Below are 27,404 nucleotides of genomic sequence, written 5' to 3'. Positions count from 1 at the left end.
AGAGGGACTTTGCTCTGGATTGGAAGCTATAGAGAGGCAGGGAAATGTTTGCTTACCTTTTGGCTTGGACAATGTTTATGTTTTGTCTATGTTCAGACATGACTACAGAGTGATCTTATTTTTGTCTTGATACATCCTGGTCACAGAGGGGCCTCGTCTGATGTTGATGTTCTGTGAAATTTCCCCCCCTCAAACACACCAAGCTCATTCCTACCTCTGCACTTGCTCTATCCTTTGCCTGGTAGTCTCTTTCCCCATGGCTTCCATCATGGTGCCTCCTTCCTAGTCACTATCACATCCTCCCACTTTATTTCTTTCAGAGCACTCATCAATATCTGAAAGAATGTTGTTCATTTATTCCTTCATTTATTGTCACCGCCTCACTGGAATTTAGCTTCATAAAGAGGTGGTGTTTTTGTCTGCCGTGTTCACCGCCGTAACCCCAGCCTCTAAAAACCTGTATCATAGGCAAGAGCTCAATAAATATACTACACTGACTGACTGACTGAATGAATGAATGCCACTAGGCTCGTTTCTGCGAATACAGCCACAAACCACCAGCAATTGCATTTTTTGTTTTTAACGGGGAAGTAGGCACTCAACAAAAAGAAGTAAAAGCAGGGAGTCAAGAAAGTGACTGTCTTTTATCCAGAGTGCCCGATGTCTCGTGTGGCCACAATATGTCGGGATGTGTTAGGACTTCAGGACCTGAGACTTTTCTGTCTCTGAATTATCTTGTTTCCTGAAAACTGTGCTGGATCCTTAACCTTATGATTCACTCTATCTTTTAGTAAAGGATCATTCCCGGACTTGACTTCTGTAACTGCCCGTTTAAAAAGCCACGGCCCTGGGGAAGAAGCCCGACCCGGTTGCGCAAGCGCTCAGTAGCCGATTCCGCGGCGTAGAAGGCTGTACAGTGCGCATGAGCAACCAGAAGCAGCGAGGCGGGAAGTGTTGCGCAGGCGCGTTTGGCAGACTGGTTAGGTGGGAAGCTCTTGGAGGCGGCGACCCAGCATTCTGGGGAGCCACGGAAGTCGTATGCCCTTAAACCGTGAGTTTCCGACGGTTTGTTCCATGGCGCGGGATTGTGAGGGATTAGAAACGAATTCTGGATCATCACTTCGGGTTTTGTCGCAGCGCAGTACTCCCCACCCTCCTTCGGATCCCGCTGACCTGCGGCGGGAAAGTCTTGCGCCTGCGCACTAAGCATCCTGTTCGGTCTCGGGCCTGAGGGAGGAGGGTCCTTCCCCGGAGAGCTCGCGGGCCGCGCTCTGGGAAGGATCTCATTCATTCCCCTTCTCTTCCTCCGCCCGGCGCTCTTGGCCAGTATCGTATCAGTTTCTCCGCTGACTTGCATGGGGCCTTGGACCAGCCTCCTGACGCTCCCTTTCCAAAGGCAAAACGATGTCCTCCTTAAGTCCTCTTCCTCAGGGCAAACCGCTCTTCCCGCTAAGGCCTTCCCTCTCCGCCCGCATTGGCCGGAAGGCCGGGGCCGGGCTCGCTGCACCGGCGGTGCCCACCGCCACCTTTCCACCGCCCACAGCTGCCGAGGAGGCTCCCCGACTAGGAAATAGTCCCTTCGGCCCCAGCCATTATGTCTGGAAGGTGAAAGTGAAGCAAATGGAATCCTTAGAATTGGCCCACGGTTTTCCTTCCTTTGGGGATTTGGACATATGGCGCGTTGTTAAATGTTTGCTCCTTTGGAGGCAGTGGCATTTTTTAATGCTTGGTTCAGTGAGTAATTTAAACTTCTCGTCTTCTCCAGTATTCTAATTTTCACAGCTGCTTTGCTCCCCCTCTGGACATGACCCCTTAGCTGGCATTTTGCATCCCAGTTGTTTTGTGATGGAGGCTTCTTTGGGGATTCAGATGGATGAACCAGTGGCTTTTTCTCCCCTGCGTGACCGGTTTCAGGCGGATGGCTCGTTAAAAAAACATGAGCAGAATTTTAAACTACCAGGTATGTGTTTAATTCCAAAGATGTAGGGCAACAGTTCTGTAATTTGGATTATTTAAAAAAAAAAAAACTTCCTGAATCTTAAAGTGAGTTGTATGTTTATCTAGGAGCATTTCACAAATCAGTAAAGCTTCCTAAGATCTAGGTATAGGATTGGATTGCATTTTAGAAGGAGGATTGTAGTCCAGCTGTGTCATTTTACAGACGTAGTTGCTAAGGTCCAAAAATTAGTTATTGTCTAAGAACACAAAGTTTATTGATAGCCAAACTAGAATTTCTCTTCTCCTAGAGACCTGTGTTCCTGTGCCTACTCACCATATTGCATTAAGCTTGGATTTAGAAATCAACATTGGAGAGATTTTCTCTAAGTATTCAAAAGCAGAATTCATTGACAAGAATAAATTTGTTTTTGTATTTATTTGTAGCAATAATATATCACTGTATCTCAGTGTACATCATGAAGTGTTGTTTGACCCTAACCCAGACCTTGAAGTGAGAAAGAGAGGGTCAAACAGCACCTGATCTTGTACTCTGAAATGTGCTCCTTCATTCCTGCTCTAGCACAGTGCCTGGGACATACTAGGCATTTAATAAATATTGTTAAATACAGGAGTTTCAGTTGACTGTATTTTTTTTTCCCTGCTAAATCTTCTTTTCCATCTTTGAGTTAAGCATATTTAGTGTTTGTCCAAAAGATATTAATTCTAACCTTTCATCCATGATAGATACCTAAACACTGCAAAATAGACTTTACCCTCCCCCTAGAAAAATATGACGTCACATGCTTTTGCTTTTTGCCTAAAACTCATCTTTGGTGTCAAAATGAGTATCCTTCCTGATGTCCCTATTTTTGGTGATGAAAGCCACTATTATTCCAGTTACCTATGCTTAAAACTTTAAAGCTGTCTTCTACTTAGGCTTTGCTCCTCATATCCAGTCACCCAGTTTTATCATACTTTTTAATATGTATGACATTGCCTCTTCTTCCCATTCCTACTTTCACCACATTTATTCCCTTACACTTTGCTCCTGAATTACAACAAGGTTTCTTACCTAAACTGCCTGCTTTCACTTCTTTACCATCCTCCAGTTCATCTTGTACACTGCTACTAGAATAATATTAAAATGCCACTTTCATCCAGTTTCGTGGATGCTATCCCTCTTCACTTCTGTTTTTCTTGCAATTACCTATTTTTCACGGTTCACCTTTCCCTTATGTCTTTGGACACATAACACAATAACACAGTCATTGTATTATTCTTCACTCTGTGTATTTTGTCTCTTCAGTTATAGTATAAGCTCCTTGAAGGCAGTATCGTATAGCTCCTGATGTGTGTTGTGCATTAGGCAGAGTGTATGAATGGATGAATCTGAGTTGGTTCTAGCATTATGTTGAAGTGAAAGCTACTATTCTAGTATTCTTCTGAAAATCTGCTGGGCAATGAAGAGTGGGGTGAATTTTATTCCAGATTTCTAAAGTTTTGTGGCTTTTATGCAACAGAACATTGAACATTATAAACAGTACCTTTGATAATTTATAAAACATGCTGAAATGTTATTCATACAGTTCTTTTTTATATGACCCTTAATAAAAGCTAAGGTTCTATCAAAAATATAACTTCAATAAGGAGTAAAGCTGATGAGGTCCAGGCACATAACTGTCTCATGGTCTAATGTGGTTTACTTTCCCTTGATGGAATAACTTTCAAATGGTGGGATTTTTTATATGTTTTTATATTCCCAGAACCTAATAGTGTCCAGCACATAGTAGGTGCTTGAAAATATTTAATGAGTGGTTTAATGCAACGATATAAAGTGAAATACTTAGTATCATGGATGAATAGCATGACTTTGTTTTGGGATATTTGTCAGCTTTTTATAACTTTTTTTCTGATAAAAATTATACATGGTTATTGAAGAAAATTTGGGACGTATAGAAAGCCAACATAAGAAAATATTATCCCATTATCCAAGTATTGCCCCTGTTCACATTTTATTATGTTCCTTTAGTTTTCCTGTGTATACAGATACGTTTTTTTAAACTAAATTGGGATCATAGCCAACTTATTTCTAATCTCTATTTTTTACTTAGCAATATATATCTCGAACATTTCCTATGTAATTAAATATTCTACAGCTTGATTTAAGATGACTGCCTAATGTTCCATTGCATAGTATGCTATAATTTATTTAAATTGCCTTTTCTTACTGAACCTTTGGATTATTTTCCATTTCTTCCTATTAAGAAAAATGCTGCAATGAACCAAGTACCTGACATAGTATTGGATCAAATGTTTATTCTTTCATTCTTTCAGCAAGCTTTTTTTTTTTAAGTATCTACTATATGCCAAGTTTAGTAAGTGATAAAGATCTATTCAGTGAAAGAATGAAGTATCAACTATATATACACTGAATGTCTCCTGCATGCTGTTGAACTGTACCGGAAGGCTTGCTTTTGGTGTGTTATATGGATGCTCTTAGCCCATGCTTCTAAAATGGATTATTGATACCATCTTGGTTTGCCTGGGACAGATCCAGTTTATGTGTATCGTTAGAGTGTAATTATTATCTGTGCCCCTTTTCACTCTGAAGAGTGTCCAAGTTTGGGCTAAATTATATAATCTCCGTAGTTATAGGAGGTGTAAATCAGGCAGTACACAAAGCCCCAGAATAAGCATGACATATAATTCCTGGAGTGTCAGTTTTACTCCATGGTAAGTGATTGAAAACATTTCATTTATATAGAAATATTTATTATTAAATGTCTATTATGTGGGGGCACTTTTCTGGGTGCTAGGGATAAATCAGTGCATAAAACGGAAAAAAGTCAATGTCCTCAATCTAGTGGAAAGGGATAGACAATAAAGAAGAGATAAATACTATGTTCCAAAGTGATTAGCGCTGTGAAGAAAATGTAGAAGAGAACGGAAAATGGGAAGTATTGGGGGAGGAGATTCTGATTTTAATTTAATAAGTGTAATTGGTCAGAGAAGGCTTCAGTGTGGTAACATTTGAACTAAGTTGGTGGAGGAGTGAGCTATGTAGGTATCTGGGGAAGAGCATTCCAGGCAGAGGAAACAGCAAGCACGAAGTCCCTGAGATGAGTGTGTGCCTATCATCGAGGAATAGCAAGGAGGTCATTGTGACTTGAAGTGGGAGGATGATGGGAGTGAAGTCAAAGAGAGGTGTGAGGAGAGGAGGTAGTTCTTTGGCTTTTATGTGGAGCAAGATGTGAAAGAAGTGGGTTTGAGCAGAAGTGATATGGTGACTTAGCTCTACAGGATCACTCTGGCTGCCATGTTATGAATAGACAATAGGCCAGCAAGAGTGAAAGCAGGTATAGTTAAGGAGGCTATTGCTATATTAAAGCCAACTTGGATATATTATGTAGCAGGAAAAAAAAAATCACTTTAAATTTCAAAACAGAAGCCTAGACATTCATGTATAGAATATGGGCATTTAAATAATTTTTTAGCTTATGGATTTTCAGGGTCTTCTCCCAGTCCTCAAAGTAGATATTCATTGGTCTCTGCCTTTGGTAGTATTTTCCAGCTTTTGACATGAATGCTCTCTTCCTCTGTGTACTCTTATCTCCCACTTTAGAATTTGAGGATTTTGCATTCTCTTGGGTTGTCAGGAAGTTTTACTGTTGTTTAAGAATGTCAAAATTGTTCTGTGGTGACAGGACACCTTAATATAAACATATTTTGAGTTTTGTAAAGATAGGTAAGTACATAGTAAGTGAGTAGTGGTGTGGAAACACATTGAGCTTACATAGTCATTCACGTGGCTTGTGCATTACAGTATTTTTTTATCACATATATTTTCTTTCTGGTGATTTCTAACTGCTTATCAGCATTTCTGCTACTAACTGGCAGCTCATGCTTATGCAAAGGGAAGTTCCAAGATGTATGGAACTCATAGGAAAACCATAGACTGTTATAGTTGGTAGGTAAAGTTCATCTAATCCAACTCCTTTGTTTTATAGATTAAGAAATTGAACACAAATGTGGTTTAATGATAGGAGTTGAATCTGGATCTTTAGATTCCAGGCTTTCTTCTTATCGTGCTGTCCAATAAAGTTTCTGTGGTAACGGAAATGTTTCTATATCATCACGTGTAGCTAGTGCAACTGAGGAAATTAAATTTTAATTTTAATTTTACTTAATTTTAATTAATTTAAATAGCCACATGAAACTAGTGGATAGCACAATTCTGTATCATCCTACTACAAAGCTTTTGGTGTTATTAATTACATACAACAAAACGTGCATGTAAACACTTCAGTACATTTAGTAGTAAAAAGACTACAAACAGGGTTCTTAAAATATTTCATCATATCTAAACACCAGTGATTGTAAGATATACCATTTTATGTACTGCTCAGAAATGCTGTCCGTTATACTATGACACAATGCTTTCTTATCACTTAGAATTTTTTATTTTATACTTATTGAAAGAGATCTTTTAGACCTAATTAGACGAACGGTACATACTTAAAAAGGAAAATAAACTTTTCAGATCTGTCCCTTCTGAATCACTTTTGTACTTAGACTCGTTGATATTCTATTTTCCCCCTCACAGTAGTTTTCTCTGTATGTTAGTGATGCAGAATTTCTTTGAAGAATCCATTTTTAGAAAAAGCCATTGTTAATAGACTCGTTAAGAGGAGCCCAATTATGTGGAGCTGACCTGCATCTGATTTCTTCTTCACCATCTCTACTCCTCCTCCCTACACATTTAACATTTAACCTCATAATGGTTAATTGGAATGCTCCTGTATGATTTCTTGGGTTTTTTCAAGTCACTGGTACGTGTTCTGTAAGTTTTGATGCTGGCCGACAACAATTATAATTTACATCCCAGTTTCAGAGTTATTAAAATTGAACATATCATTTTAGTACCCATTTATGGTGCCTTTCCTGTGACAGTGGATTTGAAGCTGGTTGGAATTGACGCTCATTAGGAAATATTGTAATTGACTGTGGCAACTATGACTGGTAGAAAGCTAGCTTTTCCCCCAGGCCTTGCTTTTGGTTTCTAGAGTGAAGTAGTGAGGTAGCTGCTGCTGTCTGTGGCTTCACTCTGTTGTAGCTTCTAAACTTTTGCTTTTTTTTTCCTTCAGCTATCTCTGAATGCCCATAATAATGGTAATCATTCATTCAGCAGAAGTGCCAGGTACTGTTCTCACTAGGAGCTGAGTGTACTGTGGTGAATTATACAGTCAGGGAACCTGTACTGGTAGAGTTTATTTTCTAGCGGGAGGAGGCAGACAGCAAACAAATAAACAGGATAATTTTATGGTGGATAAGTTTTCCAAAGACAATAAACAGGGTAATGTGAGTAATGGGAGGAGTGCTAATTTAAATAGGATGGAGACTATTTAAGGAGACTGTGACAGTTGAGCCAACCACATGAAGTTACAACGGCAGAGGATTTCAAGCAGAAGAAATAAGAGCAAAAGCCCTAAAGAAATAGTGCTAATAACAATAAGTACAACGAGAAGAATTACCACTGTCATTTATTTAATATTTACCATGTGCCAGCCATTGCATTAAAAGCTTGTCTTTTATTATGTACGTTGTTTCATTTAATCCTCACAATATCTCAATGGCATGGTACTGTTATTACCACCTTTTCTATACATGGGAAACTAAGGCTCACAGAGATAAGCTGTGTGCTCAAGGAAGGTCATACTGGCTGCTAAATAGTGGAGCCAGGATTTTAACTTAGGCCTCCCATCTCCAAAACTTACATGCATAATTACTGTTATATTGCCTCTTGTATTGAAATCCATGAAGCTTCTCCAGTCCACTTATGAAGTAGATGGGAAGATGAGGGTAATTTAAGTAACTTCGCATTTCCTTAGCTAGGCTGATGTAGTGGAAAGAATACTGGACTAGATCTTCTTGGCCTCTTACTTAGTTTCCAGCTCTTAATGTTCTTCTTCCTTTCAGATTATCCTCCCCTTGTTATCTTCCTGCTTAAAAACTTTTCATGGTTTCACTTGCATTCTCTGCCTTTCCCTTTCTTAGCCACATTGAATTTCATTATCTCCCCTCACACACAATAATCCATGCCTTTTTCCTTTCCATGTCTTTGCATATATAGTTCCTTTTTCCTAAAATGCCGCCTTCTACTTTTTCTACTTGGTGAATGCTTCAAGACACAGCTTAACTGTCACCTGAAGCTTCCTGGGACCTTCAGAAGTGTTCATTCCCCTCCCCCACCACCTAGTAATATATGCATTCCTCTATTATTACAATTATCATCTTTTATTAAGAGTGAGTTTTTAACATCTGTCTCTTCCACTAGACTAAGCTCCTAGAGAACAGGGGATGCACCAGATTTGTTAGTTTTCTTAAATATGCTCATTGCTGAACATGTTTTAAAACAGAGTGTTAAATGAATGAGTCTATAGATTTATCAGCAATACCTCTGTGAGACTGGGCAGATGATGGGACTTCTCTGAATAGAGTTTCCTTATCTGAAAACTCAGGGTAGTAGTTCATGGCTGCCAATATAACAGTGCTGTTGTGAAGATCTGAAAAGATAATGTATGTGAAAGTGCTTTGAAATGTCTTAAACTGTTACACTATGCAGAGTATTATGATAACTTAAAAAGTAGTTGTTGCTTGGGCTAGATACTATAACAAAATCTGATGACTCGTAAGTATGTAGTTCTCTTTTGTATCCAGTAGTTTATTGCATTTTGTATTATTGCCTCTTCTTATTTTAACCATGTACATTTTTGTAAAGAGCTTATATTTATTTAAAAGTAGCAATTTATCTCCTGTCAAGGATAGAGGATACTATCGGTAATTGGGACAATTTTTAAAAAATATTTTTTAACATTCCCAAGAGCTTTAGTAGACCTTCTCTCTGAGGGTATTCTGTGAATATTCAATACGTAAAACTTTCCCAAGGCTGTAAGAGTTTGTCTCTTTGGGAGAAGGAAATAGTTTTCAAGAAGATTTCATTGTGTTCTTGTCATGCCATCTAGTGATCATAGCACAAATTGTTTAGTTATTTTTTAAATTTAGTTTCTTCATTATATTGTACTCTATGCAGTGACAATGCATCTGTTAGTATGTGGTTTTAGAGTAGTAGACACTCGGTGTGTGTGATTCTGGGATTTAATCAGTTTTGTTAGTTTAAGAGGTGTGTGTGAATTATGGCAACTTGATGGGTTTTTAATTATTCTTATCATGATTTTAAGATTTATTATAGCTATTTTTTGTAATTTAATTACTCATGTTTTAGAATTAATTTCATTGAGTTTTTTTTAACTTAAAGTATAAAATATACTCTCATTAATTATAATTATAAATTCTTTTTTCCTTGCTAGGCATTAAAAAAGATATTGAGAAGCTTTATGAAGCTGTACCACAGCTCGGTAATGTGTTTAAGATTAAGGACAAAATTGGAGAAGGTAATTTGGGGATATACTATCTTTATAAGTTTTTTTTCCTTCTGTTTTCCTTGTATACTCTTGACTTTCATTATTATTTCTTATTGAAAAATATACCCCTTTTAAAACTATTAAGACCATGTTTATATTACTAATAACAGTAACAGCTTTTCTTTTTTCCCTGAAAAGAGTGAAAGAATAAATATTTACAGTAAAACAAATAGTCCTATTTTAATCTTTATGCTTTTATACCATTAAAAGTATTGATATGTTGATAATGTATTATTAATGATAATTAATTGTTAAAAGTGAAAACTTTAAGATTTAAATGGGGGGATTTGATCAAATGAAGCCAAATATTTTTCGTCTCCATTGCAGTTAGGTAGAATTGTACATTGAAACATATATGAAACGTAAGATGGCAAAATGATGAAAATAAAGTGGTACAATATTTATAGGATGATATTAACATAAATACCATTGAGAAACTGGCAATCATATTGATTGAATAAAGGGTGAATTTGGTAGACAGATGTGAAATGAATAAGAAAATAAAAGCTAATAGAACTTTTTGGTGGCTATGTTGAGAAATGCCTAAATAGTAAAAAACTTCCATTTGCTTTGTTCCTTGCTTTTCACAATGGAAAGTGTCAGATGAGAAAAGGCTGGGTCAGTGAGGGCAGAGAAATTAGAAGATGAGATGATTTGGGATGTAAAAAGCAGATCTTTACGTCTTTTTCCTTACATTTTTTGACACTGACTTAACGTTCAGAAACTTTGTTTTGGAAAACAGTGGTGTCCTCCTGATAAATTGATAGCTTTTCCTGGAGAGGGGAAGGGGAGGAGCGTATTCTAAGGCTAAATAAGTTTGGAAAATGTTCCGTGTTATAGCTTCCTTTTGGTTGTTCATGAGGTACTTTAACACATTAAAGATTCTGGAGAATTTTGTAGTATAAGAAATCTATCAATTTGTTTTAACTCTGTATTTCTCAAATTTAATTGACCACTAAATCTTTTATTTTTTCTGTTTAGTTTAATGCTAAATTTAAAAGCCCAGGTGTTTTTGTAGATTTTTTTTTTCCCCTAAGACTATTATCATTTCTGCTCCTAACAGACCTGTATCCAGGTCTTAAGAACGTAATTTCAAATGGCAATGTTACAGAAAAACAATTATTAGAATGGGTCGTGACCATGGAAATATTTTATGCTAACCTAGTCAAACAGATTTACTATAGAGTTTTGGTAAATTAATATACCCCTAAAGAACTGTGGACATTTAAGGATTTATTAAAAAAATAAGTTGTATTTATAGATATGTTGCTCTTTGTGTTCATTGTCATTAAAATATTAGTGATTATGATAATTTTATGGGTTCCAAACAGTTTTTAGGATCTATTTTAGCATTATTTCATTAAATTTTTAAGAATCAAATATTGAAAAATCTGATAAATTGTTTTATAGGCACTTTCAGCTCTGTTTATTTGGCTACAGCACAGTTACAAGTAGGACCTGAAGAGAAAATTGCTCTAAAACACTTAATTCCAACAAGTCATCCTATAAGAATTGCAGCTGAACTTCAGTGCCTAACAGTGGCTGGGTAGGCAATTTAAAGATATTTTAATTGAACTGGCTGTATATTATTTTTAAGATTTTTAAGTAGATATCTAACAGGGATGATGAGATTGTCTGTGAATTAAACATATTCTTCAGTCAGGGGTATGCAATTTGCTAGCACTTTTCCGCTAACCTTGGAATGCTTAGTTAAATTTATATTAGTCTTTAGAGTGGATTTCCCTTCAGGCTCAGCTTGACTTCCTGTTCTCCTACCACTTCTTTTTCTAATCTTCCTGCCAAATCATAAACCTTGTCATCCATGGTCTAGATATTTTTAAACAATGTGGGAAACTCATATTTTTCACATCTCCCCAGCTATTGACAGCCTCATCTCATATTTTGTTTTGAACAACAGAATCATCTGGCATGTCTTTCTCATTGGTCTCTCTGCTAGGTCATTCGTCTCAACATACCGACGCGATCTAGTATCTCTTATTCCCCTCTATCAGCCTCCCCACTACTACCGTCCCTCTTCCAGCTGCTCCATCATTTCCTTGCTCCCCTTTATAGCGAGACTTTTCAAAAATTATTTACACATACTGTTTTCACTTCCAAACCCCCTTTTCACAACACACGGTGTGGCTGCTCTCCTCTATGCTAAACTGAAGCTACTTCAGGTAGAGTCAGCCACGACTTCCATTTTGCCATTTCCTGTTTCTGTTCACATGAACTCTAGGCAGTGTTTAGCGTAATTGATTTGAACCATTGTCTTTTGACTTCTCTACTGCCACGTGCTCTTTGTTTTCTTCCTGCTTTATTTAGCCTTTCATTTTCAGTATCCTTTGCTAGTTCTTCGTCTTCTACCTGACCCCTAAATGTTGGAGTTCCTCAGTGCTTGATCCTGGACTTTCTTTCTCTGAACTTTTCCCTAGGTAGTATCATGTGTTTCCACGTGGCTTTAGATAGATAGTAACGATTCCCCTAAGTATATATCTAGCCTCAGACCTCTTAACTGCAGATTTGTATATATCCACCTGCCTATTTGACATTTTCACTTGGGTACTTAATAAACATCTCAAATGTAATATGTCAAAAACTAAATTTTAATCAGCCTTCACCTGCCAAGAAAATACCTTATTGTAACAACCTGTTTTCATCTACTCATCTCAACAGATGGCTACCATCTACCCAGTGGCTCAAGCCAGAAACCTAGTGGTCATCCTTGATTTCTCCATTTCTCTCCTAAACCACATCCATCACCAAGTCCTGACCATTTTGCCTCCAAAATATATCTAAAGACCCATCCCTGTCTTACTATCTTCTCAACCACAACCTCAGTCCAAACCTAGATTACTACAATAGCCTACTTCTTCTCTTCCCCCTTAATCCCATGGTCACAAAACAGCCAGTGATCTTTAAAATATAAAAATGTGTATGTATGTAACATAAACTGGATGCTGTTAGTTCCACCACTTAAAATCCTTCAATGGTTTCCGAATGTACTTTGAAAAAAAAAAATCCAGCTTTATCTCATGCCAGTCCTCACTGTGCTCCAGTTTCCTTAGTTCCTCAGATTTGTCTAAAGAGCTTTCTTACCTGAAGGTACTACCCATACTGTTTCCCCATTCAGGAGGACCCCTCCCAGTCTTTGCATGCTGACCCCTCATCTTTCTGATCTGAGCAAGAGTGGCACCACTCCAAAGAGGTCTTCTCTGAATTAAATTAAGTTCTCCTATTTTTTTAATTGTCACAGCACCTTTTGATCTCTTTCAAAACGCTCATCATAACCTGTCACTATTTGTTACCTTGTTCATTATCTGTTTTGTCCACTAGATAGTAAACTCCATGAGGGCAGAAATCATGTTAATTTTAATTCTCCATCACATCCCTAATGTGTAACATAGTGTCTGGCAAATAACTGTGTCCATTAAATATTTATTGAATAAACGAACAAGCCTATTTCTTTGTTTTATCTTTCTGTCTGTTATAGGAGACAAGAGCATGAGATGGCCTCTTTAAGGCATGATTACATGCATTCTAGTCCCCTGAATAAGATCATTCCTTTTTCCACACTTTAAATATCTCCCTCTACCATTTTTCCTTACCCTGTACTTCGAAACGGTGTGTGCTAAAAAAATCTTTATCTAATCTTGCTTCCCTTCTAGCTCCCACACTGGCTTTTCTTCTTTTCTTTGCCCGATATTTCAAGCAAATATCTTTATGTTCTGCTTCCATTGTATCCTATTTTCCCTCCTTGAATTCTGTTTTGCCTCTTCCTTTCCACTTAAATTGCTCTGTGAAAAATTACTGGTTAATTTCTCTTTGCCAGACTAAAAGCCTTCTCTCAGTCCTCATTCTCTTTGACTTTCATGCTGATCACCCCTTCCTTCAAAACTCCTCACTTGGGTGACATTCCTATCTGGGCTTTCTGCCCCTTCTTCCTTATTTTGCCCTCCAACTTGAGACTTTTCCAAGGTTCAGTTTTCTCTTCTGTCTAATCATTTTCACAGCTTTGGGTATCATTTCTCTGCAAGTAGTCACTGACTTCTCACTTAAAAGATTTAGTTCTACATCTAGATATCTTAGTAAAAATGATGAGCTCTTAGTTTCAATGCTTCTTTTCCTGATTTCTCTGCATATTTTGTTGGTATCCATGCTGTTTTACTCACTCAGGCTCAAAACCATGGAAATCAACTTTACCCTATTTTCCTCATCTTTTATGAAGCAGTATGATATAGAGATTAAGAGCATAGATTTGAAGCAGACGGCCTGGATTCAAATCCTCGCTCCATGAATTTAGTGACCTTGGGGAAGTTCTTTAACCTCTCTGTGCCTCAATTTCCTTATCTGTAAAAAAGAGGGAGGAGATAATAATACCCTTCTCATAGGGTTGCTGAGAAGATTAAGTCAATTGTTAATAGATATGAAGTGCTTAGATCAGAGCTTGGCATAGTGTGAATACTTAGTAAATCTTAGCTATTATTTTTTAAATAATTAGTTTGTTATTATTACCATCTTATCTGCTATTGAGTTTTGTTAATTCATTCTTGTTATTCATCTTTTCCTTCTCATTCTGTCACTTCCCTAATTAAAACTGTAATTATCTCATGTTTGAATTATTATAGTAACCTCATAACTGTTGCTATTTTTGTTTTAAAAAAAACTTTATCTTGTACAAGTCAGTCAAATATGTATACTATCTTATATGATGATGGTTTTAAGTTAGTTTTCTAGCATTATTTATGCATTGCTAAAATTACATTTTTAAAAGTACTAGGCATAAAGTTTCAGTTCCTTTGACCTTTCCTCTAAAGTTCATTGTGCATTTTTCCGCTAGGGGGCAAGACAATGTCATGGGAGTTAAATACTGCTTTAGGAAAAATGATCATGTGGTTATTGCTATGCCATATCTGGAGCATGAGTCCTTTTTGGTAGGTTTTAATATTTCTTGAATTTTTATTAGCTAAATATTTAATTGGAAACGGTTTTATGACCTTATTCATAACTTTATTTTAGGACATTTTGAATTCTCTCTCCTTTCAAGAAGTACGGGAATATATGTTTAATCTGTTCAAAGCTTTGAAACGCATTCATCAGTTTGGTATTGTTCACCGTGATGTTAAGCCCAGCAATTTTTTATATAATAGGCGCCTGAAAAAGTAAGTATGGAAAGTTACCAGAAAATATTTCCACTCGAATGAATTTGTGCTATGAGGTCATCTTTTAGACATAGAACATACTACAACAGCAATGCAGATTTTTTTCTGTTTCATATTTTCACTGTGATTGGGGAAGGGGGAAATATAGTGAAGGAGAAGATAAAATTGTATTAGTAAAGCAGTGTACATCATTAGATGTTTCATGGCGCAGTGGAAATAGCACTTAGCTAAAAGAGACATAGAAGGGATCTAGTCCTTTTTGACCTTACACATTTCTCTTATTTCTGGACTTTATTTTTCTTTTCTAGTAAATGAGGGGATTGGACCACAGGATAGCCAATTTCCTGTTTCAACACTAAAGTTCTGTTTTTATGTATGTTTTTATGCTGATTATATACATAGAGGCATTGAAAACTTAAATACTGCTGTTTATACAATGGATCATAGTGAGTATGGTAGGAAGAATAGAACTATAACTTTTCTTGGGCTTTTATTTTTATTTTTTTTATAATTTTCTTTATTTTTCTTCCCCCAAAGCCCCAGTAGATAGTTGTATGTCATAGCTGCACATCCTTCTAGTTGCTGTATGTGGGACGTGGCCTCAGCATGGCCAGAGAAGCGGTGCATCGGTGGGCGCCGGGGATCCAAACCCCAGGCCGCCAGCAGCAGAGCGTGCGCACTTAACCGCTAAGCCACGGGGCCAGCCCTTCTTGGGCTTTTATACTTCTAACTTTTCTCTTTAATTTTCTTTAATTAAATCAGATTTTAAAACTATAACTTTTTTGGGGCCAGCCCGGTGGCACAAGAGGTTAAGTGTGCGCGCTCCACTGCGGCGGCCCGGGGTTCGCTGGTTCGGATCCCGGGCGCACACCGACGCACCGCTTGTCAAGCCATGCTGTGGCGGCGTCCCATGTAAAGTGGAGGAAGATGGGCACAGATGTTGGCCCAGGGCCAGTCTTCCTCAGCAAAGGAAGGAGGACTGGCAGATGTTGGCTCAGGGCTGATCTTCCTCACAAAAAAAAAAACAAAAAACAAAACTATAACTTTTTCTTTTACATTTGTTTAATTAAAACTTATCTGCTATGATGCCATCTCTGCTACCGTCAGAGAACAAAGGATTGTGCTTATATTCTACATTCCTTGTCTGCCTTGTCAGTACAGGCCATTGGAAAAATGGGATAAAGGATTTTTGTGGGGGGGGGGGGATTTTCAATCCTAGTTAGCTATTAAGTCCTTACCTTGTCCATAAAACTTTTTTTTTTCCTTTTTTTCAAGAATTTTACAGATTCTTTTTTTTTTTTTTTTTTTTTTGGTGAGGAAGATCAGCCCTGAGCTAACATCTGAATCCTCCTCTTTTTGCTGAGCAAGACTGGCCCTGGGCTAACATCCACGCCCGTCTTCCTCCACTTTATATGGGACGGCGCCACAGCATGGCCCGGCAAGCGGTGTGTAGGTGCGCACCTGGCATCCAAACCGGCGAACCCCGTGCCGCCACAGTGGAGCACGTGCACTTAACTGCTTGCACCACCGGGCCGGCCCCAAGAATTTTACAGATTCTTAATTGATCTCCAAAAGAATTACAGTTTCTGTATGAATATGGTTTGAGCATATTATGTTGTTACTAAGCTTTAATTGTTACAGAGAGGTAAAAAATGCTTGCTTTTGTTTCTTAGGTACGCCTTGGTAGACTTTGGTTTGGCCCAAGGAACCCATGATACGAAAATAGACCTTCTAAAATTTGTCCAGTCGGAAGCTCAGCAAGAAAGTTGTTTACAAAATAAATCTCACATAATCACAGGAAACAAGGTTTCATTGAGTGGCCCAGCAGCACCTAAGGAGCTGGATCAGCAGCCCACCACAAAAACTTCTGTTAAAAGGCCCTACACAAATGCACAAATTCAAATTAAACAAGGAAAAGATGGAAAGGTTCTACCTCTTTTATTTCTTAAGTATTAACATGGTTTTGGAAATGTACTCCTTCAACCAACAGAGGGAGGTATAATACTACGATAATACTTGCAATTAAAAAAAATTTTTTTTACATTTGTTATTATATTCAATTGATTACATTTTCACTAAGATTTGTAATGGATCATTTTACTCTTTCAAAAGTGAAATTTACTTGGTAGCTTTATAATGTCTGTCATTATTACAATCACATTATATTAAAAAAATGGAAAATAATAAATTTTCTCTGCATGTTATAAAAATGAGATTAATTATCCTTTTTAAAAGAAAGCATTAGTTATAGGGGAAGGATTCTGAAGTGTCTATCTCCATTTTAGCTGCACAGCAAAATGTGACATCCGTGCAGGTGGTTTTTAATTTTTCTAGTTACATATATATATATTTGTGGACTATGATAACATGTATGGGTATTAAGCGTTCTGTCTAGACTATTTTCTCCTTTCACAGAAGTGTATTGGTGCCTGAGAATGACTTGGATGCAGCTGTTTTTGTTTCATGTCACTTAACTCTTTCAAAACTATGGCAGAGTACAGCTGGCAGAAAGTGTTACAGATATAATCCTTATTTTCCTTGTTTTTGTTGGTATTGTAGGAGGGATCTGTAGGCCTTTCTGTCCAGCGCTCTGTTTTTGGAGAAAGAAATTTCAATATACACAGCTCCATTTCACATGAGAGCCCTGCAGTGAAAGTAAGTAATGTAGCTTAATAGTGCAATCATCAGTCAGTCGTACCCTGAAGAGAATTTAGGGAATGGCTAGATTAGCATTTATTATCAGTAAGTTTTTAAAAGTAGAGTTTTGCTTTGACAGAAGGTATTGCTGCTTTGAGCATCTAGTCAGCACGTTTATTTTCTCCAGTTTTTTTCTGAACTTTTCTGGTGGAATTTTTTATTGTTTTCGGTTAGCTGACTATTGTTGCTCTTTCTCTAAAGAAACATTTAGAACATTGAGGCCTTTTCTTTCATTAGCTAGAATGTGAGCTCCCAACAACTAACACATTTCTAATACGTAGTTGATAGCATAAAGATGTTTGTGAAGTTTACAAAATTGTCATCAATGTTTCATGGTTTTAAATTGACATATGATATCCTGTTACAGCGAGATAGCATGAGCAACAAATGAAAACTCTTGATTTTAGCCAATGTAATTGTGCAGTTTACAGTTCTGAAATGGAGTTAGACACTAGAACGTAACTTTTATATTTTTGTAACATATCAGGAAAAGTTCTAATAAAGTATAAGTCAACTATTTACCAAACTAGGACTAATTAGTAAGTTTTAATGTTTATTCAGAAAAACCTAAAAACACCTTAAATGTTTTAATGGACAACTGTTTGTTTACAATCGATAGCACATTTAGCAGTTTTAAAAGTTATGCTTCCACTATTGTGTTTAGCCATATTAGCATTTGAAGGCATCATGTTAAATGTCATGAATATAGAAAATATGACTTTTTTTTACAGCTTATGAAGCAGTCAAAGACTGTGGATGTACTATCTAGAAAGTTAGCAACAAAAAAGAAGGCTGTTTCTACAAAAGTTATGAATAGTGGTGTGATGAGGAAGACTGCCAGTTCTTGCCCAGCTAGCCTGACCTGTGACTGTTATGCAACAGATAAAGTTTGCAGTATTTGCCTTTCAAGGTAATGTGTTTTGATGGTGCTGTAAAATCACCAGCATGCTGCCAGGGAAGATAGAAATTGCATTGATTTTGGTGGGCGGTTGGTTTAGTGAGTGAAAGGGAACAACACAGTTCTGTGAACACAGGCACTAATGCAAGAGTGGTACCTTGAAGAGCAAATGATAATTACAGTTATGTATTGTTCATTCAACATGCATATGTTCTTTGGAAAACACATTTGCTCTTACATGCAAATAATTTTGGTGCAGGGGATAGCTTTTTTAGAGCTTTAGAATTGCACATTTTGCTTGCTGATTTAATCGTTTGTTTTCTTTCTTTATTCCTGCCAATGTAGAATAACCAGAACCAAATAATGGAGCTCCTCTCTTACTCCCGCCTCCAACTCTTTGCCACATAAATTCCTCCCTTTCTTTCAAGACTTGGTTTTCATGAGCCTTTCCTGATTAACTCAAGTATATAAGTGACTAAGTATATCAGTAATTAGTCACTCCAAACAGAAAAGAATTTTTATACCTCTGAATTCTTGTTGTATTCTATTTTTCTGATATGGCTCTTGTCATCTACTACCTTTTTTTGTGCCTGGAAGTTACCTTAAAACCTTTCTGGAATAAGGCCTGGGTACTAGGTGGCAGGGTGGGGAGGGGAGGCCAGTAGAAGCAAAATCTAGAATTTTTATCACATTGGATTGTCATTTGCTTTGTAATAACTTTTATTTATATAGATATCAAGGCAGAATTTAGTGTGAACTAAATCGATAAATGTTATTTTTTCATCTTAAATAATTAAACTTGAACATAACTAGAAAAATCTTATTTTGTCATCATAAGGCGGCAACAGGTTGCCCCTAGGGCAGGTACACCAGGATTCAGAGCACCAGAGGTATTGACAAAGTGCCCCAATCAAACTACAGGTATGTTGCACTAGAAATTCAGAACCTGATTAAAATTGACTGTCCCAGGTATATTTTATGATCTTTGTCTATTTATGAGTAATATTTAAGCTCTTCTGCTTGTAATTAAATTATGTAAGTGGTTCTAGCAATGTGGCATTCTCATTTTTGAGATAATGCTGTTTATGAAAATTTCTGTTCGTGGTGTGGCCTTTTCTTTATTTTAAACATTTTTTTTTCTATAGGTCACATTTTGCTTATCTATTTACAAGATGATTTTATCAGGAATTTTGTTAATATCACCTTTGTGGGGGAAAAAACTGTGTTTAGTAGTCTTTGCTAACTTAAGACTTGCAGCGTTTTATCTGTTTGCCTAATACCTTGAAAGTTTTCTGTGATGCCATATGATTGTGTGTTTGATTGAAATTATTTTTTGTTATTGTATGATGATATAATAGCATTAAAAGAATTTTAGAAAAAGAAAAAAGTCTATAATCTAAAAAGTTGTCATGGAGCCAGAACCCAGGAAACATCTTATTGAATGGAAGAATCCTGCTATTCACTTTGATTATGGACTTTAAAGAAATGCATTCATTCATTGTGTGTATTCTGTGCTTGCTAGTGATACAAAAAGTGAATGAAACTGTCTGCTTACACTCTAGTCAGGACACACTCTCAAATAATTATCAATAACCTGTTGAGTATGGTTATAAAACTTTATACATAATATTTTAGGTATATCTAACTATCCTTAACTGAAGGGATTATGGAAGGAAGTTTATGGAAGAGAGACCCTCTGAGAAGAGAATGTAAATTGGGGTGGGGGGTGTTGGCATTGAGGCCTGAGCAGAGGAACTCAAGAAACAGCATGGTCTATAATACAGGAAACAAAAGTTTCGTGTTGCTAGAATGTAAGATGGAAGTCAAGGAATGATGAGAAATAAACCTGGAAAGAGGTAGACAAGGTCAGATCACTGTTGTTAAACAGCTTGGACTGTTTCCTGTAGATGTTGGAAAATTATTCAAGGGAAAGAGATGGCAAATAATTGTGTTCTAGATGGATCATTCTGGCAGGTGTGCAGCGAGGATAGATCTTGGAGAGTGGTGGCCTGCAGTTAGAGATGATGAAAGTCTGAATGAGAGCATTAGTAATAGGAATGAAAAGAAAGGTGAAGGATTGGAAAGGCAGAGCTTGGTGGATAATTGGATTTGGGATTTGAGTGTGGGTTGGTGAGGGAGAAGGCATCCAGGATGTTTATCAGATTCCTAGGTTGAGGGACTTAGATGGGTACCAGTAACGAAGGTGGAGAATAAAGAAGTTTAACTGGTTTACAGGGGAAGATAAGGTTTATTGGGGGCATAATTGGTTGATATTTGTGGGACATCTAGGTAGAGATGTCCAACAGGATAAAAGTCTGAAGCCCAGGGAAGTCTGGGCTAGAAATACAGTGGAGTGTCGTCATTGTTTAAATGGTAGTTGAAGCTGAGAAATGGATGGGCCAATCAGGGAGAGTGTGCAGGGGAAGAGGTTGGAACTCTGGGGAACCTCAGCCCTTAAGGCTTGGAGAAAACATTGAAGGAGCAGGCAGAGGTACAAAGGGGACCAGGAAAGGCAGATGATACAGTGGCCAAGGGAATAGGGAGCAAATAACTTGGTGATACTGGGAGGTCACCAATTAGGAAAGAAGTCCCTAAAAGAAAGAAAATGAACTTCTTAACATAAGGCTGAGGTGATCTTAATCTTAACCACCAGAATTCTGAAGATTAAAGTTTCTATCACAAAAGCTAGGTTTAGCATCTGGCCAAAGAAGATCTTCTAATGTTCAATACTTTTACTAAACTGAAACACTTCCGCTACTTTGGTGTGTAATTCTTGAGGAGCATCCAGATTTTTTCCCACATAGCTATTTTTGGATTTCTTTTCATCTTATAAAATGTGCATTTACTTAGTGTTTTCTAATGATGAAATATCCTTTTAAACTTACCAACGTGTTGCTTAAGAAAGAACACATTGTATTTTGTATTAAGGATGTTAGGCCAGGAATTACGTTTTGTATTAAGGATGTCAATCCTGGAATTATGTTAAAAGCACCTGAGGAACTTTTAAAAAAGTACTGATGCCTGAGCCCTACTCTAGAACAATTAAATCAGAATCTCTGAGGGATTCGGCCTCGGCATCAGAATTTCTTAAGGCTCTCAAGATAATTGGAATGTGCAGTAAAGGTTGAGAACTACTGATGTAGATGATAAAATTGTAGATTTGGAATTTTGTTTTAAGTTTATTTTCTGTTACAGCAATTGACATGTGGTCTGCAGGTGTCATATTCCTTTCTTTACTTAGTGGACGATATCCATTTTATAAAGCAAGTGATGATTTAACTGCTTTGGCTCAAATTATGACAATTCGTGGATCCAGGGAAACTATCCAGGCTGCTAAAACTTTTGGTAAGCAGTTTTATATTATAGAACAAAACAAATGCCTTTGATTGTCTCCTACAAATCACTTAATAAATTATGAAATTCTCTTTAAAAATAAACATATTCTGTGTTCATGAAGTTCTCTGATATTAGGTAGAAAATTTCTCAATTGCTTGAAAATTAATTGCGTTTTGTAAGAAAATAATTTATCATCACTTCTCTTCTATACATGTAATCATTTAATCTTATCAAGCACAAAGTGCTATACTTCTCCATTATTTAAAGTTCAGCTTTATAATCTTAAACAAAAAAATAAGAAATAAAATCTCAACTGCCTGTAGTTATAGGTTGACTTCATTGCATAATTTTGCAATGCAATAATTGCAGAAATGCAAAAAATATATACTGCATAAATATTTTTAATAATAGGCTTTAATTTGTTTATTGTATATTTATTAAGCATCAGATACTCTTGGGCCTGCCTTAAATGATCTTAGTCTATACTAATGAACAGTTAATTATAATACAGTATAGTAAGGGCTATAGTAGGGAAGACAGTAGAATTTGTGTTGTCAGGTTTCTTGGGGTTAGGGTAGCAGAGAAGAGAAATGAACAGAGCACCTTTACTGATGGAGTATTATTGTAAGCATATATTGGATGTAGGAAGTCATCTTAGCTACACAGGTTCTTGTACTTTAAGACTAGGATACACAGTGTACTTCATAGGGCACCTGAGAATTATCTCAGCCTGGCCCTGGCCAGCAACTTGAACTCAAATGCCCACCTTATGTTATTCTCCATGCACAATTATAGTTAATACTTTCCAAAGTGGGTGGGTGTGATTGAGTCAGCATGCTACCACACAATATGGAATATCCCTTTGGGACAAAATTTTAGTCAGTCCGCCTCAAAAGTAGCTGGGTTGCCATGGATCAGTAGGCTTTAATCAGAGTGCATATCAGAATTATATGAGGAGCTTCAAGAAATCATATGCTTCTCTCATCCTTCCCCTTCTTGGAAAATATGATTCAGAAAAATATGATATGTAAGAAGGGTCCAGGCTTGTTAGTTTGAAAACAAGTGATTTTGACCAAGAACTACTTCTGGCTAAGAATCACTGTGAAAATTATTGTCCCTTGCTTAAGCACCAGTGCCATTGTCTAATCAACCAGAAGAACTTCGTGGTGGTTGTGAAGAAAGCCTCATAATAGAGGCTTACCAAAAAATGTTTGTGCAGCAAAGTGAATCCACAAGTTGTACCTTTCTTATACCTATTGTAAGAAGATTTTATCTGAGAATAATAGGGTGAAATAATACATACAAACAAGGGAAGAGTGACCGTGAATGGAAAGCAAGATTGATACCTTAGAAATTATTTTCTTACATGAGTATGTTTATTCTCAACTGATTGAGAAAATTTTGATCTACTATTGAATAACTTCATGAGAAATTTATGAACATGAAGTTTGTCAGAGAACACCAAAACATTTTGTTGAAGAACTTAAATCTTTCCCATCTGTAGTGAGAGTTATAATGAGGACCAACAATAGAAGTGCAGCATCTGGGCCGGCCCCGTGGCTTGGTGGTTAAGTGAGCGCGCTCCACTGCTGGCGACCCGAGTTCGGATCCCGGGCTCCCACCGGCGCGCTGCTTCTCCGGCCATGCTGAGGCCGCGTCCCACATACAGCAACTAGAAGGATGTGCAGCTATGACACAACTATCTACTGGGGCTTTGGGGGAAAAATAAATAAATAAAATCTTTAAAAAAAAGAAGTGCAGCATCTGACACACAGATTCCATGGCAGGTATCATGGTAACAGGCAAGGGCTTTTAGAGATTTATCATTGTAATGCTTTTTCTCATATTAAAAAAATATATAATGCTATATAGCACTTGTCTCTGTTTTATTAGTGTTACTTCTGTAGTTATTTCAGTCAAAACTTATTATAACTTTGGGCTGAATACAGAAGGACTCAAAACTTCAAAAACCACGACTGTGTTCGCCTTTATGACCCAAAGATATGACTTGCTTGAGATGAGCAGCAAGAGTACTTGTACTTCTCTTTTATGTAACCTGCCCCACTGTCCTCAACTCCTAGGCCTGGCCCCATTGTAAACTGTCATTAAGTACTTGTTGAATTGTATCAAATACATTCAAAAGAAAAACATTGAGCTAAAACAAATGCCTGACACATAGTAGTCTGTAACATAATATTTTTTGATTGGATGTATTATTTTAAATTATTTTCCCTGAATAATGAGTCCTCTCTTTGATCATGTAAAAAAATAATTTAAGCATGTTGTGTAACTTGGGAAGATGCTATAACATACTGTTAATTATTTCATGACTTCAGAGTAGCCTCTAAATTAAGGAATAAAACTATATGGCTGTTCTCCTCTGGGTATAATTTTCTCAAGAGAATAGGAATGATAAAATTTTAAAATAAAAAAGGATTGGCATGTTGTATCTTCAACAAACTTAGTTTTTGGTAATTTGTTTCCTTTGCCTTCTCCCTGCCTGCCCCTGCCCCCCTTTTTTCCTTACCCTAGTACTCTAATCCAGTAGTTAGATTAGAATACGTAAAAAAGTAACTTTTGTTTCTTTTTTTTTTTTGCTGAGGAAGATTTGCCCTGAGCTAACATCTGTGCCAGTCTTTCTCTATTTTGTATGTAGGTGCCGCCACAGCATGGCCACCAACAAGTGGTGTAGGTCCACGCCCGGGAAGTGAACCCAGGCCGCCAAAGTGGAGCGTGCCAAACTTAACCACTAGGCCACGGGGCCAGCCCCTAAAAGTTAATTTTTTAACATCCAGAGCTGGATTAATTGCTTTGTTAGCAATCCACGTAGCCCAAAAAGGAATCTAAATGCTGCACTACGCATCGTTTAGAGCCGCATTTCTGTTTAATAAGGAAATATAAGGCAAAAATAATGCTCTATTGCCTCTTTGTGTGCTTAACTTATGTTTGCCCGTGTCTGATGATAATCCTGTTGCAAAATTGTTTCAAAGACATTTATATTTTTAAAAACTGAATTCTGGTTTGTTTATTAATTCATTCAAAAACATTTATTGGAACTTTATGTGTGCCAGGTACTCTTGTTGAGTCTCTGTGCTCATGGAGCTTAAATTCTAGTGGGAGAGACAACAAATATATATATCAGACAGATGAGTGGTATTGAGAAAGATAAAAGGGGAAAGGGAGTGAAGAAGGCTCAGCTACTGCAGATAGATTGCTCAAGGATGGCATCTGTAAGGATGTGATATTTGAAGTAAGACGTGAGAGGCTGAATAATGCCTTTTTGTCTAGTTCAACAGACATTAATTGAGAATCTAGTGTGTATCAGACATTGTCTAGCTTTTGGGGATTCAAGAATAAATAAGATAGTCCCTGTCTTCAAAGAGCTCATAGTCTAGTAAGCAAGATAGACATTCGTTTTATCTGTTACAATGCAGGATAGCAAAAGTAATAATAGAAATCTTCACGGGATGCAACAGAAGCTTAGAATGATCAACTCGGAGAGTGTCAGGCCTCACAGGGTAATTCTTGAGGTGAGTGGTGATGTTAAGTGGGATTATCCTGGGCACACGGGGGAGTTCAGGGCATCCTATTCAAAGACAAGAACCATGTAGTCAAAGGCATATAGAAGCTTGGAAGGGGGAGAGGGAATGGAAGCTGTAGCTGATTAAAGATTACAGAAGGATACAGTGAAAGCTGGAGAAGTTGGCAGAATCAGGTGAGTCCCTTACATAGCGTGGTAAGTCACTGCTTTCTATTTGCCATCTCCCACCTTATGATTTGACCTTCAACTATGTTGTGCAAAACACAGATATAGCATGTGGTGCTGTATCTCATAACTCCATGTAAATGTATCCACAGAGCACATGGTTGGCCTTGCATGTTTCTCATGAGAGAGGCTTCTGATATATTCAAATAATATAAAATGTGTGTATTTTTTCTCTTTAGGCAAATCAATATTGTGTAGCAAAGAAGTCCCTGCACAAGACTTGAGAAAACTCTGTGAGAAGCTCAGAGGTATAGATTCTAACACTCCCAAATTAACAAGTGATATACAAGGGCCTGCTTCTCATGACCCAGCTTTTTCAGAGAAGACTGACCATAAAGCTTCACACCTCGTACAAACAGCTCAAGCACAACACTCAGGGACTTCATTGTTTAAAGCGGACAGTAATGGCTGTGGGGGTCGTTTTGATGCATATACTACCAACTTAGAAGGCTGGGATGAGGTGCCTGATGAAGCTTATGACCTACTTGATAAACTTCTAGATCTAAATCCAGCTTCAAGAATAACAGCAGAAGAAGCTTTGTTGCATCCTTTTTTTAAAGATATGAGCTTATGATTCTCCTTCATTTAACGTTTGCTGTTGTGTATTGTGAGGTGGGGTGAAAAAGAGTTCTTTGTAATAGCCATAAGTTCTTGATTAGAGACCAGGGCAGGATGAATAATTTATTTTAAAATTTTAGTGATTGCTCTCAGCAGATTCTAAAATATGGATTAAGATTACTTAAAATGCCTGGGATAGTTCTTTGGACTAAGAACATTATCTTTGATTAGATCTACCCAAGTAGAATCAGATCTGCAGTGTCCCTAATTACTTGTCACTGCTGTATGCAGAAAAAGGAGCAGTTTTAGCCTGTACATAGGGGTTCAAGGTGCAAGTCTTAGAATTAAGGGATGTGATAGGATTAAATGAGTCAAAAGACTTACTTTATTGGTTTCTTCAAGCTGTGAGCTATGTGTACTTTTGGAAAACTCAACCTGGTGCTGGTGCTCTAACCATTCTGTAGGTAAAGTAGATAACTTCCTCTTCTAGAAGCATATATTACACCTTTCATGAACACTAAAACAATTAATGAGAAAATGTTGGGGGGGTATCACTTAAAATTGAATTTAATTCATCCATTTTTAAAAGTATTTTGTGAAAGCATTTTTTGTGTGAATTGCTATGTTTTTCTTAATGGTTTCTCTCTTGAGTTTTCTGCCTTCTCTACCCCCACCCAACACATTCTCCTTGGAAATTATATGGTGCTTTCCACAAAGTTTTTGGATACTTTGTTAAATACTGCATGTGTTTACAGTTGGGAACTTAAAATAATGTGTACACTGGTTCATAAAGGGAAGCCACAGGACCAACGTGAGGATTGATAGTCCAAAATGCTCTTCTTTTTCTCTGAATGTGTATGTTTTTTCCACATCATCTTAAGTATAATTAGGTAGCTGCTAAAAGGAAAAGTGAACACAGAATTGAGAATATTATTGGAGATTTTTGCTCTGCCTAGAGCCATTCAGATCTCTATATCCTGTTCTGACTAAGTTGGTCCTGCTCAGAAAAGGATGATTACTGTAGTCTTGGCTGGGTTGGGAAAAGAGAGAATGAAGTAGGCAAAGTAGAAAAGGACCAAAGATAGAGGTTTACGTATTACTACATTTCAAAATGATACCTATCAGTGACAGCATATCAAACTTCCTATGGGAAATAAGTGGGGGTGTGGATCTGCTGAGAATTTTCCTATTTAGTAGACATAGAGTATAGAAACAGCTGAGGGACATACAACATTCATTTTGTTATTTTGAGCATTGAAGTCAGTATGTCTACCCACCGTATTTGGTAAGTATAGTATATTTATAAACCGTTACCACTGATCTGCTCTGTCTTGTCGTGCTGTAGTCTTTAGAAGAAAAAAAAACTTGAATGTTCTTAAATTTTTATGTTTAATAAAGTTGTCCTTTTATATTTTTTATATCAGGCTACTCATTTGAAAAATACCTTTTTTAAAAAAAGTATTGACCACTGGGAGTATTTTCCTTCTGAGTTTGATGAATGCTCTCTCTTCAACGTATAGTTTTGTATTAGATTAACAAATATTGACCTGGCTCAAGTAATACTTGAT

The 27,404-nt window shown here is 37.0% G+C and overlaps 1 protein-coding gene and 1 long non-coding RNA gene across 5 annotated transcripts in view; one reads left to right on the top strand and one right to left on the bottom strand.

Moving 5' to 3' along the window:
* Positions 1-27,404, bottom strand: part of LOC147918053 (uncharacterized) — a 49,717-nt gene that overhangs the window by 10,967 nt on the left and 11,346 nt on the right. The window lies entirely within an intron of this gene.
* CDC7 (cell division cycle 7) lies at positions 950-27,254 on the top strand. 4 transcript variants are annotated; one of them, XM_014780160.2, is made up of 12 exons: positions 950-1,051; positions 1,766-1,960; positions 9,306-9,389; positions 10,830-10,965; positions 14,260-14,353; positions 14,439-14,581; positions 16,255-16,507; positions 17,141-17,236; positions 18,010-18,188; positions 19,015-19,097; positions 21,372-21,521; positions 25,458-27,254. In XM_014780160.2, the coding sequence occupies exons 2-12, from the start codon at positions 1,846-1,848 to the stop codon at positions 25,850-25,852; spliced, it is 1,728 nt and encodes a 575-aa protein (XP_014635646.2). In that variant the 5' UTR covers positions 950-1,051; positions 1,766-1,845; the 3' UTR covers positions 25,853-27,254. The 4 variants fall into 4 exon arrangements, with proteins under 4 accessions (XP_014635646.2, XP_087303773.1, XP_087303760.1 ...); XM_087447647.1 differs by lacking the exon at positions 950-1,051 and adding an exon at positions 1,086-1,326; XM_087447634.1 differs by lacking the exon at positions 950-1,051 and adding an exon at positions 1,086-1,396.

Source organism: Ceratotherium simum, chromosome 2, assembly GCF_057802395.1.
Source record: "Ceratotherium simum simum isolate JZ-2026a chromosome 2, ASM5780239v1, whole genome shotgun sequence".
Taxonomy (NCBI): domain Eukaryota; kingdom Metazoa; phylum Chordata; class Mammalia; order Perissodactyla; family Rhinocerotidae; genus Ceratotherium; species Ceratotherium simum.
Note: the sequence above shows the minus strand (reverse complement) of the source record. Positions and strands in the feature narration are given on the sequence as shown.